Below are 12,420 nucleotides of genomic sequence, written 5' to 3' on the forward strand. Positions count from 1 at the left end.
TGCTTGGTGAAGCTTCTTGCTCTTTGGGGTACATAGACTGCGATGTGAGTAGTTTTTCTTTCACTTGGGAAGTTTCAGCTCAAGTTTCCTTTAACAATTTTGAGAGTGACCTTACTCAGCCTATAAATATAATAACGAACAGCAGAAAAGTCAAGAATTTTATAGTCTAAGAATCACCCGTGTCCCAAGAATATTCGTCCATCCAGCTGGCCGGGGGCCACAAAAATTCTGCCTCCATTTGTTTGTCGAAGATAGCAAGTAAACCTCCTTGACCAGTTTCGTGACCAGTTTGGATTCCAGTTTTCTTCTCTTTTTTTTTTCCCTGAATAGAAAAATGTACTGTAATAATTTGATATATGTAAAATAAAAAGTTAATTAAGAAATGTATGCATGAAAAGCGTAAAAAAATTTTGGTAAAAACTGCAATCCAAATATATACCACCAGTGTTGCAGATAACAATAAAACAAAGAAAGATGAAAAAGGCGGAAGCATACTCTCATAAACTACATTCCAATAGACATATTTCGTTTTTAGTACTCTTTCAGCCACAAAGCTGATTTACTTCCTTAAATAAGTATAAAAAAACACCTAAACCAATTGTTAGCATTGATTCTTGACTTTTGGTGCTGAAAAATAGAAGGGTAATATACGTTGGGGTTAAGCTTTATATTTATACTACACTTTTAGAAAATTTTGAGGTAAAAAATTTAGAAAAAAAGCTTATATTTATTTCATCTTCAATGCTATTTGTTGGACTGCTACCATCGCAATAAAACAAAATTTGTATTTTCACCGCGATTTATTCGCGCTGTTTTTATGAGACAAAGTAAATATGAGTTTTTTTTAATCATAGTGATAGCATTAAAGACGAAGCAAATATAAGCTTTTTTTTTAAAAAAAAATTTTATTTTTATCTCAAAATTTTCTAAGAATATAGTTTGCCCTCAAATTTTACTTAGAACATTATGTTAACCTTAGTTTGAATGGTGATTTTGTAATTTCATAATAATTTTATTTGAAAACTTCAATTATTCAAGTTCAACCATTATTAAATCTAACTGAAAATCTAACGGTTCTATTTAGATTACAACGATAAGGAGGTAAAGCATAGATTTTCAAATCATATGGAACTAAAGTGTATATACACCGAATTATGGGGATTTCTTTTTTCTGTACTTCAACCCAAAATAGAATGACGCTTAAGAACGAAAATGTTCATTCTTGATTACGTAAGTTCGTTGTCGGGAGAATGAAGCAATCCAACCCATCAAGAGCCAAAGGGACCCTACGAAATACGAGTTGCCTAATTTTTCATGACCCGAAGTCAAGGTCTTGAGATTCCGTTTTCAAGAGAAGTCGGAGACGATATCATATAATATAAGTGAAGGAAGACCTAAGAAGAGGCTAAAGTCGTCGGGGTACACACGAGTCCAGATTACTTCAGCGGCACAAGGGGGACAGGCAAAAGAATAGAACAGGTCAAATCGCGTGCATGTTCACAGCGACAAAAAACTAACTTGGTAAGTACGTGCAATTGGACCTGATCTTGATCCATCCTGAAAAAGATAGAAGTGATGTATTTTGTTGCTTAGGCCCCATTACTTAGCTGTTTTTCCAACTCAAAGCCGAAAATTACTATATATTCACTATTTTTCAGTGCTCAGCTGTGCGAAAATGATAGATGGGTTGAGGAAGTCTAAACCGCATCATAACAAGAAGTGGTGGTGAGGTAGACGGGTAAGATAAAAAATTTGATCCTCACTGTTTTTGTTCATTTTAGTCTAATGTCTACATGTTATTTTGACCCTCATCGGTCTGTTTAACGGATGCCCCGTAGGCACGAGTTAAGATGTATTTGAAGTGTTAAATTTTTAGAAATATAAAATTAATTAGAAAAATCGTATAAATGCAAGAGGTTTACTCAGGAAAAGTGTATAAATGCACGAGAAAGTAGTACTTGTCAGCGTGCGTGTATATATGATAGCGGTTAGGTGAAAATATGGATGTGTTAACGAGTGCACGCAGGTCACCTGTTAGAAAATCCCTTTATTATTGATTAGCCTCACAAAATGTTGTCATAAATCACATGTGTTTCCATAATTACCTTTTCTTTCTCTAACATGTTATGTAAATAGTCATCAATGGTAAAGGTTAAAAATTCAGATATTAGATGTTTTAATTTCATATTTCCCGTTTCTTAAGTTCCACCACTCCTCTACTAAAAAATATAAAATAATTTTATGTAAATGGTCGAGGATATTGTTGCATGATATGAAGAACATTTCAATGAGGTCAAATGGTTGGGCAGTAAGTGGGCATTATGGGTGCAACTAATTAATGTCTTTTGGAAAAATCCAACTCAATTTTTTATTCGGATTTAAAAGTAAGGCTTGAATTATGTAGGTGTATTATTACAAAGTCATAATAAATGGCCCTTTTTGACTTATGATCAGAGATTAAAGGCATAGAGGATAACAAATTTCATCATGATACTTAATTAGGCAATAAATCATTCCAACTTGCAAATTTCAAGAGCTCGTGTGTTGACTTTTGCCTTCCTCACAGGGTCGTCTCAGTTGGATTTCAACCTAGATTTTATACACCGAACGACTGAGTAAATTTTACACTTAAAATTGTCTCCATTATTATACACAAAACGATGACCTTCGAAATAGTCTTAGTTTCAAATACAAAATGTCAAAAACTCAAAACCAACTCTTTACAGCCCCTGAACTCACAATTTAGTCTAAATCAATTCCCCATAATCCTATCTAGAACCTAGTTAACAAATACAAAATGTCAAAATATTCTTAGTAACAAATACATAATGTCAAAACGAACTCATCTTACAGCCCATAAACTCACAATTAATTAGTCTAAATCAATTCCTCATAACCCTATCCAGAACCTAGTTCACAATTTAGGGAAGCTGCATATGGTCATTAAACTGATCCCACTCCCACATCCTTCTTAATTCACCGTCCATCTCCAAATGCTTCCCTTCACCATCTACACGATCAACCGAAACCTCCTCTGGTGAGGCTGAAATTTCTACCGAGTTTTTTCTGTCCATCGTCGCTCCCCTCTGAGTCTGAGAACGAACATCTTTATCATCAGCTTCATTAATGGTGCGTACTACTGCTTCCCTAGAAGTACCTGCCCCTACTGGCCTTCGATCAAATGCTCGAAAGCTTCCTGATACGATATAGACCCTACACAAGCTCACTTCATACCTTAGCTGCAGCCCACCAGAAAAAGCAAAGGGTTAAAAAAAACTAAGGTCAAGCATATATATATAAAAAAAGAAGTTTGGCTTGTGTGTCTAGCAGCTGCCTTAGATATAGTTCTTCATGGGGACGGATATGATTGAGATTGGTGGTGCAATCATGCATCATTATTGTATTTATACATTGAGTTGGTTTATGCAAGTAAAATTTTTACAACAATCGCATAACTGCACGAAAATCACAAACGTATTTACCTTAGGTCTGCCATTATGCGGTGCAAGCCGCAAAGTTTTACATGCTCCAGAAAAAGAAATCAGGAGTGGCCAAAAAAGAAAGAAAAAAAAAAAGAAAAAAGAATGACCAATAAATATCTGCGACTTTAGGTGGTACAGATTTTTTTTCAGCGGGTGTACCTTAGGAATGACGTGAGTGGATGAAGTAGACAATTCTTCCTTAATAGCTCTATACTCATTCATCTTCCACTTAGTTTTTCTTCCCATTGGAGCTTTTCCTTTGTAGAAGACCAAGCTTTTCTTCACCCCAATGACTCTATTATCCGAAGAATAAACATGACTAGGAGAGCCAGTGGCTTTCCAGTACCCCGAAGCCGTGGTCCGGCTAGGTCGTCCACCTCGAGCTTCTCTTTCTTGTCTCGGTACAAAAAAGAACCATTGCTCTGCATCTCCACTGCACAACTCCCCCGACAGCTCTACATTTTTCATGAAAACAGATAAAAAAAAAACTTAGTCGAATTTATACCGATAACCGTGAAGAAATGAAAGTAGATAATGAAAGCTAGCCAGAAGCCAAAGAATTCGAACCTGGAAGCTGCCATGGCTCTGACTCATAAATGTTGATAACTGGGATGACTCGATTGAGTTCTTCTACTCTCTTTTCTTCAAGCTTGTAGTGAAGATAGAAAGAAACTAACTCATCTTCAGTTGGATAAAATCGAAAGCCTGGGATAGTTTCTTTGGGCATTCCCTCTTGCTTTTCTTGTTGCACATCCATGTATGATGTTGCTGGCAAGTGGTTGTAGTATAAAGTTTCAAGAATTTTAATTTTTGGTGGGCACTTTTGGATCACGACTTTTATATAGGCAGTGGAAAAAGCGTGTGGGGAAGAAAGGGACAAGGCAGGGTAAAGACGGTTTCCGAGTGAAATGAGAAAATCTGTTGTGGGATTTGAGATAAAGCTTGGAAACGGTATAAACGCGGCAATGAAGAGAAAAAGTGGGAAGATGACATGCTGTTGTCCTCCAATTAAGAGGGTGCTTAGTGAAATAGCAATAACTTTAGTTGGAATCAGTCAGACTTACTTACTGGAGAGGAAGTCTTGCACTTGGATTTTAAGGGAAATTATGAGAATTATATGTGCCCAATGGGCATAAATGTAATCACCAATTGGGAAAAGGGATAATATCAGAAATCTCCCTTGAGGTTTCTCCTAATATCACTGGACACTTTTGAGATTTTAAAAATATCACGTACCTCTCCTAATAATTATAAAAAAACTATATTAACTCTCATTCCGATACATAATTCACATATATAATAAATGGAGCTCAAAAATAAAAAAGAAAAGAAAATCACTTTCTTCTTTTTTTTTTTCTCCAACATTCTGTCTTACTCATTTTCTGGATGACTATGTAATATTTTATTTATAAAATATAATAAATTGAATTTTGTTTATCTTTTACTTTTTGTGATTGTGATAGAGTGGGGTATGATTTATTTACATATTTTGATTTGATTTTTATAATAATTAGTACAATTTAAAGGTTTGTGCAAGAGTTGAGAAAAGTTGAAAAAAATATAAAATTCATAAGAAATCGGTTTTAAGCATATAGAGTTAATTGGTGCAAGTGTATTTCTTTACAAATATCTTTTTGACTTTTTAAATTTATATTTTTATATGGGTTATAGCATTATAATGTGGAAGTACTACTAGAGATTATTTTTTAAGTGATGATTTTCTTAAAGTAAACAAAGTGGTTTAGGAAATTTTTTAATAGCAAGTAAAAGAGTAGTTTAGGATTTTTAAAAATTTTGTTACACAAATAATAAAAATAAAGAAGGTAAGTGATTTTTTAAAATTTTAGAGGGACCAGATGATATTAAGAGAAAACTTAGAGGAGGTTTCTGATATTATCCCTTTAAAATAAAAAGGAGCAAAATTACCGTACATACAGTTCAACAACTTAGTGGCAATTGGCAACAGACCAGCCACATTTTGCTATTTTAGTTCTCAACCACGTACGCTACTGACCAAAAAACAACAACAATGTTGAGAGAAGACAGTCAGCTTATCACGGAGAGTGAGGGTCCGAATAGTTACGGGCGAAAAGATCCGCGCCAAAGGGCAGGCTCCTTTGTGGAGGTTGATTATCCCACATCGGGGTTGGGGTTGGGTTTGGGTTAGATTATAAGTCCTTGGGACACCCTCAAGAGTTGCCGGCTTTTGAGGACTGTTCTGGGATTAGATTTATGATTTGACAAAAAAAAAAACGTACGCTACTGACCGCCTCACCAGGTCAAATTTGGAATAGGGGGACAGTTTAGTACTAAGAGATTAACTTTTATGAATTTTTTTAACGGCTGCTTAATAGACACTTTATAAAGCATCTGAAATTCTGAATCACATTTAAGCTAAGCTATTATGCGAATGAACATATTAATAATTATTTTCCTATCTTGCATTTATAAGTTTTTTATTTATATTTATGTTTTCAAAAATATTTATATTTGAACTACATTTTAACGAATACTCTGTTGCTACTTATTAGATAAATCCTAATTTTTATTATAAATTTTTCTACCATTGCACCTTAAACCATGAAGGACATGATGGGACGGATGCTAATTGAAGTGTTGGTATAATTGTTATACCTTTTTAATTGATTTACTGTACACTTACATGATTACGTTATATGTGAGGAATTTGTTTATGTACCAATTCAACGTATGTTCACGTATATAAATAGGGTTAATCTTTCTATATGACAGTGTATATACTATTAACATTGGACGAATGACAATTATGTAAAATTTTAATTTAAAATTTAATTTTTATACACATGTCATGAATCAAATGGTGATAGTGTATACATTATTAAAATACTTAATTGCCCCCAAAAATGAATTGTACATGTCCTAACCCAAACAATGAAATTATGAATTATCGTTTGCAGGAAGTTGGGACATATCACCCCGTTGACTCGTCACCTCTTCAAAATTGTAAAATATCCATCGAAGGTTCAATTTTTTTATGGGCTTTTAGAAAGACATGGTAGCAAATTGCGTACGTTATATGCTATAGATTGTAAGCTCTAGAGTAAATTTCTGAGGTAGTCTTATTATACACATATAGGGATAATTTCAGAAACCTCCCTTGAGGTTTCCAGCAATTACAGAGAGCTCCCCTCAAATTTTAAAAATTACACCTACATCTCTTGTTTTTAAGGTTTATGTAATAATATAGATCCAATAGCTTATAATTTTTCACAAATATCCTAAAATACCTTTCTTTAGAGAACAAGATAAAACAAAACAACATTTTAATCTTTAATTTCTTGTATGTGTTATACTCACTAAAACAAACAAAGTCCAGTGACTTCAACTCATCTCAAAATTTATTACTGGCTAATTCTTGCTTAATGCAACTCACTACCACCACTACCAATATTAAACTAAGAAATGCCCCCATGTCCCTAAGAATATAATTCATCATTGCTCTAACACTTTTAGAAATAGAGACAAATTTCTATTTTTATAATAAAACCACAATGAATAGGTAAATAAAAGAGAGAACCAATGAGTAATTGCTATATTTTTTTGCTTAACAAACATAATAGTCACTTATTTATGTTCCACCTCTCAATTTCATTTTTTTCCCTATATCACTACCACTTTTTTCATCTTCCCCTATTTTGGCAATAAAATCCATAGTTTGTACCTTGTTAATTTGGTAACTTCAATGGGCTAACATTTGTAAAGAGTAAAACTATTGGAAAAAAAAATATGGGTCTAAAATTTTTATAATAAGAAAGAGACAGGAAGACAAAAAATACAGATAAATTTTGGAGATAGTAAAAAATTAATAATGGTGTGATTGGTAACAATGAAGCGTGATAATTGATGAAAGGGAGAAGCAATTGTAGGATAAAAAGAGAGAAAAAATATGAAAGAGGAAAGGAGGGAAGGAGGAAGATATGAAAATTAGAAAATTGATGAAAATTATTTTTTTGAAATTAGGAAATGACAAGTAGAATAATAAGAAGTATTTTTCGCCTTTAGATGCCCCTTTATGAATTAACTATTAAGTGAAGGACATTTTAATCATTTGATTATACCGAGGAAGGTCTATGCAATTATTGAAACCTCAGAAAGCCGAGTGAAATTGTCAAAAACCTCAAGGGAGGTTTCTGAAATTGTTCCTTATATATATATGTGGTGGAGAATATAATAGGTGGAGAATATGTGGTGGAGAAATTGTCCCTATATAATAGGAAAATAGATCGACGCCTATAATATACCCCACATTTTTGGTTGGTTTGAGACCCCTAAATGCTCGAAGCAAAGTTTTCCTCGGACAGGTTATACAAGAAGCATTTAAAATCTCACCTTTTCCTAGCTGCACTATTGGAGCAATTAATGGGTTAGTTTAATTTTTTAATGGCATTAGCAAAATCCAGATAATGCACAAATTCTTACTTTACCTTCATTTTCCCTATTGTGTTGACCAAGGGTTATCTGTCTAATATTACTTTGGAGCAAGGACTAGACCATCAGATGATTAGAAGCTTCATTTTTTTTCCCTAATCAATGCATCATAATGATAAGCGTACACTAGTGTAGATTAAGGTTAAAAATTCTCTGAGTCTGGTACAAAACAACTGTGTTGGATGGTAGTCACTGACTTCTTGGTGGAACATATTACTGCGTCACCATTAAGTTGTGGTTGACAATAAGCAAGTAATACTCTGTTATCAATGCAGCTGTTATGTAAATGGGTAACCTATAAGAACTTCTGCAAGTGATTTATGATTAGAGAGCATACCCTACTCATGTGATGGTGATTAGCGTTAAAATCAGCTAATTTTCCTTTTTACCAAAAAAAAAAAATAATAATAATAAAAGCAAGCAATACTACAAGAAAATGGGGAGGGAATGGATTAAGGAGTGAAAATTCTACATAAATGTCTTGATGATAGTTTCTTGGCTCAAAATTTTTAAAAAGACATAGGCCCAATATTCTATCTAAACTTCAAATTTGTAACTGTAGCCAGGGGATCGAAATGGAATCTGATACGTTTGTGGTTCTAGTAGAAATGTTTTGAGAGTTCCATGCTCTTGAAAAGGATTCAATGACTACTTATTGAGGCTTTCAATAATGCATACATCAATTAGCTGAACCAAACAACAGTGGCCGGAAACAAAATGTTAGCTGTAGTGTGATCATTTTGGCTTCCTTAAGTTCTTTTTTTACAACAGAAATGCATAAAAGAAGAAACGAAAAGGAGTCATGTAGGAGACGGCACATAGATACCTACTTTATTTTTGCTATTAAGACTTGGGCAATGACCAATGGTGATATCTCCAAGCAGCCATCAAGCATACCTTGGCTGCACAATAAAACCGTACTCAGATGGGTGTAAGTGGTATTCAATGCAGACAACAACCATCTTGTGAACCCTTCGTTTAATGCTGGTCAAGAGGTGTCAATATAGCCATGAAGATGTTACTTATACATAATTTCAGCAATTATAAATTTTAATATTACAAAAAAAAAAGTTATTATTTTGCAAAAAAAAAAAAAAAAAACTTTTGAATTTGTAGATGTGCTCCTTCAGAACTTTTAGAATATTCTGTACAGACTTCTTGCATGTTTCATTTCAAAGTGAAAATCCTGCTCAGTCTGTAGATAATAGGTGTATGCCCATCTTGGATGGAGTAATAAATAACATTTAAGTGCTAATAACATTTTCCAAAAGTAATAAAAGTTTTCACATCTTCAAGTGCTGAGGATATCTGCTCTATCCTTACTTTTTAGAATTGCTCCCCCAACTTGGATGGTGTAAGACCTTCCTCCATTCAGAAAGTCTCTTTATTTCCCGTGAGCAAACTTTTAAATATTTTGGAAGCAGTACTCTTGGCTATTAAGAAGTTTTGTCAGATAAAGAGAAGTTCAAAAGTTTTGTCCAACAAGTGCATCTTGGAGATTTCAAAAATTCTTTTGTCATTTCAAAATTAGGTACAAGAGAGAATGCGCAACAAGTAGACAGCTTCTCATAAATGCAAAATATTATTTTGTTCATCAAATCATGATGAGAGAGAGAGAGAGAGAGAGAGAGATATTAAAATGCAAGCCAAATGTATAGTAGAAATGAGACACAGAGAAATGCAACAACTCAAAATCAGTACATTATACACACACACACAGCTAAGATGATGATAAGAGCAAGACATCAAGTCTTCTCTTTTTACTCAAAAAAACACACACATATCATATATATGTGTACTGCTTAGTTTATGGAGCTCATAATACTACAAACATGAACTTCAAGGAATTCCAATAATGGGAATGAAAGGAACGTAGTAGCTAGATGGTGCCAGTCCCCATTCCCTTGGTAGAGGGAGATCAACTGTCTTGGATGAACCAAATTCCAAGTCAACAGATGCACATTCTGCATGCTTCTCTGCAGGGCATGATTTGTAGAAGTTAAGGGGCTCTGTATTTGTGTAGTAGTCATGCCCTTCAACCTTTTCAACCTTAGAAATTGTCTTCTTTCCTGAAGTATAGAGCAAGCTTGGACCTCCTAAGATCTTGGCAAGGCATTTTAGTGAATTAGGAGAAGTTGTAGTACCCTTGGCAAGCTCAGTCTCAAAAGTACCATCTTTTTTTGTGGTAGCCACATCCACCATTTTCACATTGCTGCACTTCACTACTATCTTAATACCTGAAAAGAAAAAACAAAAATGGAATTGGAACCTCAATTTTTTTTTAAAAAAAAACAAGAAGAATTTATATAATTTATATTTCTATCTCACTTTGTGAAGAATAAGTAGCTGTGACAATTCATGCAAGAACGGACTGTTTTGACTAGAGAAATGCACAAAAAATACCAAAAGTATTGCAGGCTAACCTTTTTTTTTTTTTAAACTAAAAAGCCCAAATGTTTGATAGACTAACCAGATAGATCATTGTGGCCATCACAGTCTAGACAGGTGACTGAGCCCCTAAGGACATTACTTGTGGAAAGTTCAATTCTTGCAAGAGCCAAAGTGAAGAAGAGAGCTATGATAACTTGATAGGATGCCATGGTGATGGAGGATACAAATAAAACTGAGTATGAAAAATTGGAGAAGCCAAAGGACGCTATAAATAGTGCTGGTAGAGTAGTAAGCAGATAGTAAATGAAGGGCCTCAAGCCTGAGTTGGTAGTTGGTATGGATGAAGCCAGCAGTTATATAAATTCTGCAGAGTCCTTACTCCTTGGGTACTATAGAATGCAATGTGCCTTGAATTGCATGTCAAAAAATCTTTAGAAATCTACGACATTTTAATAGTTTACGGTGAATTCGTAATGGCACTGATCAACCACTCGGATATCTGTGGGACATGAATAGTAAATGTTAGTGCTTGAAATGGTCAAATATTGAACTTCCAGTTTGTACGTACCAAGCTGTAGCAACAGCCCATGCAGAATTTTTTTTTTTTTCAAAAAAAAAAAGTTTACGAGGAAAGGAGGTCATTGCATTCTAAGGTCAAGGCATGAGACTGGTACGGACCACGCTTCCATGTTATTTTTAACCATTAAGCTTAGCTCAGTGGCCATCAGGGAGGGATTTAAGTCCCTTCTTGGGCTGTAGGTGACGGTTCAAATCTTATCTGTAGGAAAAAAAATTTAAAGGTAGTACCATAGCACTCTTTTGGTCTAATTGGGTCTGTATACCCACTAGTCCCTAACACAAGCCTCCCCCTCCCCTAGATTAGAATATAGTAGATTATACAATGTATCGTTGCTAGCCAAAAAAAAAAAAAAAAACATGAGACTGGTACGGTAAGAGATTTACACTGTTCGTTAGATAACCTTTTACATTGACAAAAAAAAAAGAAAAAAAGTTAGATAACCTTTTAGGATCGTGACATTTTGTGGTCGAGGGAATCTTTGTTAGATAAAATCTGATCCAATTCCATTTTTAGTTTATAGGCTTTGACACGGTGGGGGTTAGATAATGTAAAATACAGCAGACAACTAAAATCAGTACCAGAACTTAGAAACCTTGGATAAAATTTTTCTTCTCCCATTTGTTTGACTGTACTAAATTTATCCTGCTATTAAATTTAGGATTCAAATATTGAGCCTGCCTGATAGTTAGGGATTGGAAAAGTATAGGGACGGGGTGGGAGGGTTAAAAAAAAATAGTGTACTAAATTTATCTCTTTAATTATTTAATTTTGGGTTCTTTAATTGGAATTTTTGTATTGAATATCCATTTCCAGTCTTTAAATACTTAACAAACTTTTCCTACGGAGCATTACCATTCTGCAGAAATTCTTGATGAATCCGAAGAACGATGCCGACCTAACTCAAAGGAAATCCATAAATACTCTATAAGGCACCTGGGACTTGGGACATGCATATCCATCCCAATATCAGCTGCAAAAGCAGGCTTGTTTTCCTTGTATTTAATACAGTCACACAATCTTGGTGATGATGAATGGAATGGAATGAAAAAAAAAAAAAAGGCTTGATGATGATAGAGATGTTGCTGCATGTTCGATGAGAGGGGCACTCCTAGGAAGGATCCACGAGACAGAATTTAGAGCCGAACATGTGGGCACTTAGTTCTCTGAATGAATTGTAGAGCAGCCAAAATGAATATCAAATTCAAAGGAATAGTATTAGTTCTAGATGACAATACAAAATTATGGTTCTGTTGTACGTTTAAGTGAAGATTTTTCCAATGAGTGTCAAATGGATAGGAGTATATGACTATACACATATTTATATTTTGGATTTGACACTCATTAAGGAAGGTTTCAAGTGTTATTATTTTATAAATATAAATTTAATTTTAAAAAGTTTTAAAATACAATGAATGTAATAAATACAAATATGTAATTTGTATAATAAGTCAGGTATAATATAAATATCATTGCGGATGCTTAGTCCCATTAGATTTATTA

At 34.1% G+C, this 12,420-nt stretch overlaps 2 protein-coding genes across 2 annotated transcripts; both read right to left on the reverse strand.

Moving 5' to 3' along the window:
• Positions 1–2,620: 2,620 nt before the first annotated feature.
• LOC113725714 (NAC domain-containing protein 90-like) lies at positions 2,621–4,288 on the reverse strand. The gene is made up of 3 exons (XM_072075560.1): positions 4,050–4,288; positions 3,642–3,937; positions 2,621–3,239 (listed from the first exon to the last, which is right to left on the reverse strand). The coding sequence occupies exons 1-3, from the start codon at positions 4,237–4,239 to the stop codon at positions 2,922–2,924; spliced, it is 804 nt and encodes a 267-aa protein (XP_071931661.1). The 5' UTR covers positions 4,240–4,288; the 3' UTR covers positions 2,621–2,921.
• Positions 4,289–9,628: 5,340 nt separating this feature from the next.
• LOC113726390 (uncharacterized) lies at positions 9,629–10,579 on the reverse strand. Its single transcript, XM_027250085.2, has 2 exons — positions 10,420–10,579; positions 9,629–10,186 (listed from the first exon to the last, which is right to left on the reverse strand). Exons 1-2 carry the CDS (start codon positions 10,547–10,549, stop codon positions 9,789–9,791), a joined length of 528 nt encoding a protein of 175 aa, XP_027105886.1. The 5' UTR covers positions 10,550–10,579; the 3' UTR covers positions 9,629–9,788.
• Positions 10,580–12,420: the final 1,841 nt, after the last annotated feature.

Source organism: Coffea arabica, chromosome 1c, assembly GCF_036785885.1.
Source record: "Coffea arabica cultivar ET-39 chromosome 1c, Coffea Arabica ET-39 HiFi, whole genome shotgun sequence".
In the NCBI taxonomy this organism is placed as follows: Eukaryota; Viridiplantae; Streptophyta; class Magnoliopsida; order Gentianales; family Rubiaceae; genus Coffea; species Coffea arabica.

Excerpts from the sequence above, each read along its gene's own strand:
- LOC113725714 (XM_072075560.1), bottom strand. The coding sequence starts at position 4,239 with ATGGATGTGCAACAAGAAAAGCAAGAGGGAATGCCCAAAGAAACTATC. Across the intron at positions 3,938-4,049 it reads AGAGCCATGGCAGCTTCCAG|AGCTGTCGGGGGAGTTGTGC; the intron begins GTTCGAATTCTT and ends TGAAAAATGTAG. Across the intron at positions 3,240-3,641 it reads CCACTCACGTCATTCCTAAG|CTAAGGTATGAAGTGAGCTT; the intron begins GTACACCCGCTG and ends GGTGGGCTGCAG.
- LOC113726390 (XM_027250085.2), bottom strand. The coding sequence starts at position 10,549 with ATGGCATCCTATCAAGTTATCATAGCTCTCTTCTTCACTTTGGCTCTT. Across the intron at positions 10,187-10,419 it reads TGGCCACAATGATCTATCTG|GTATTAAGATAGTAGTGAAG; the intron begins GTTAGTCTATCA and ends TTTTCTTTTCAG.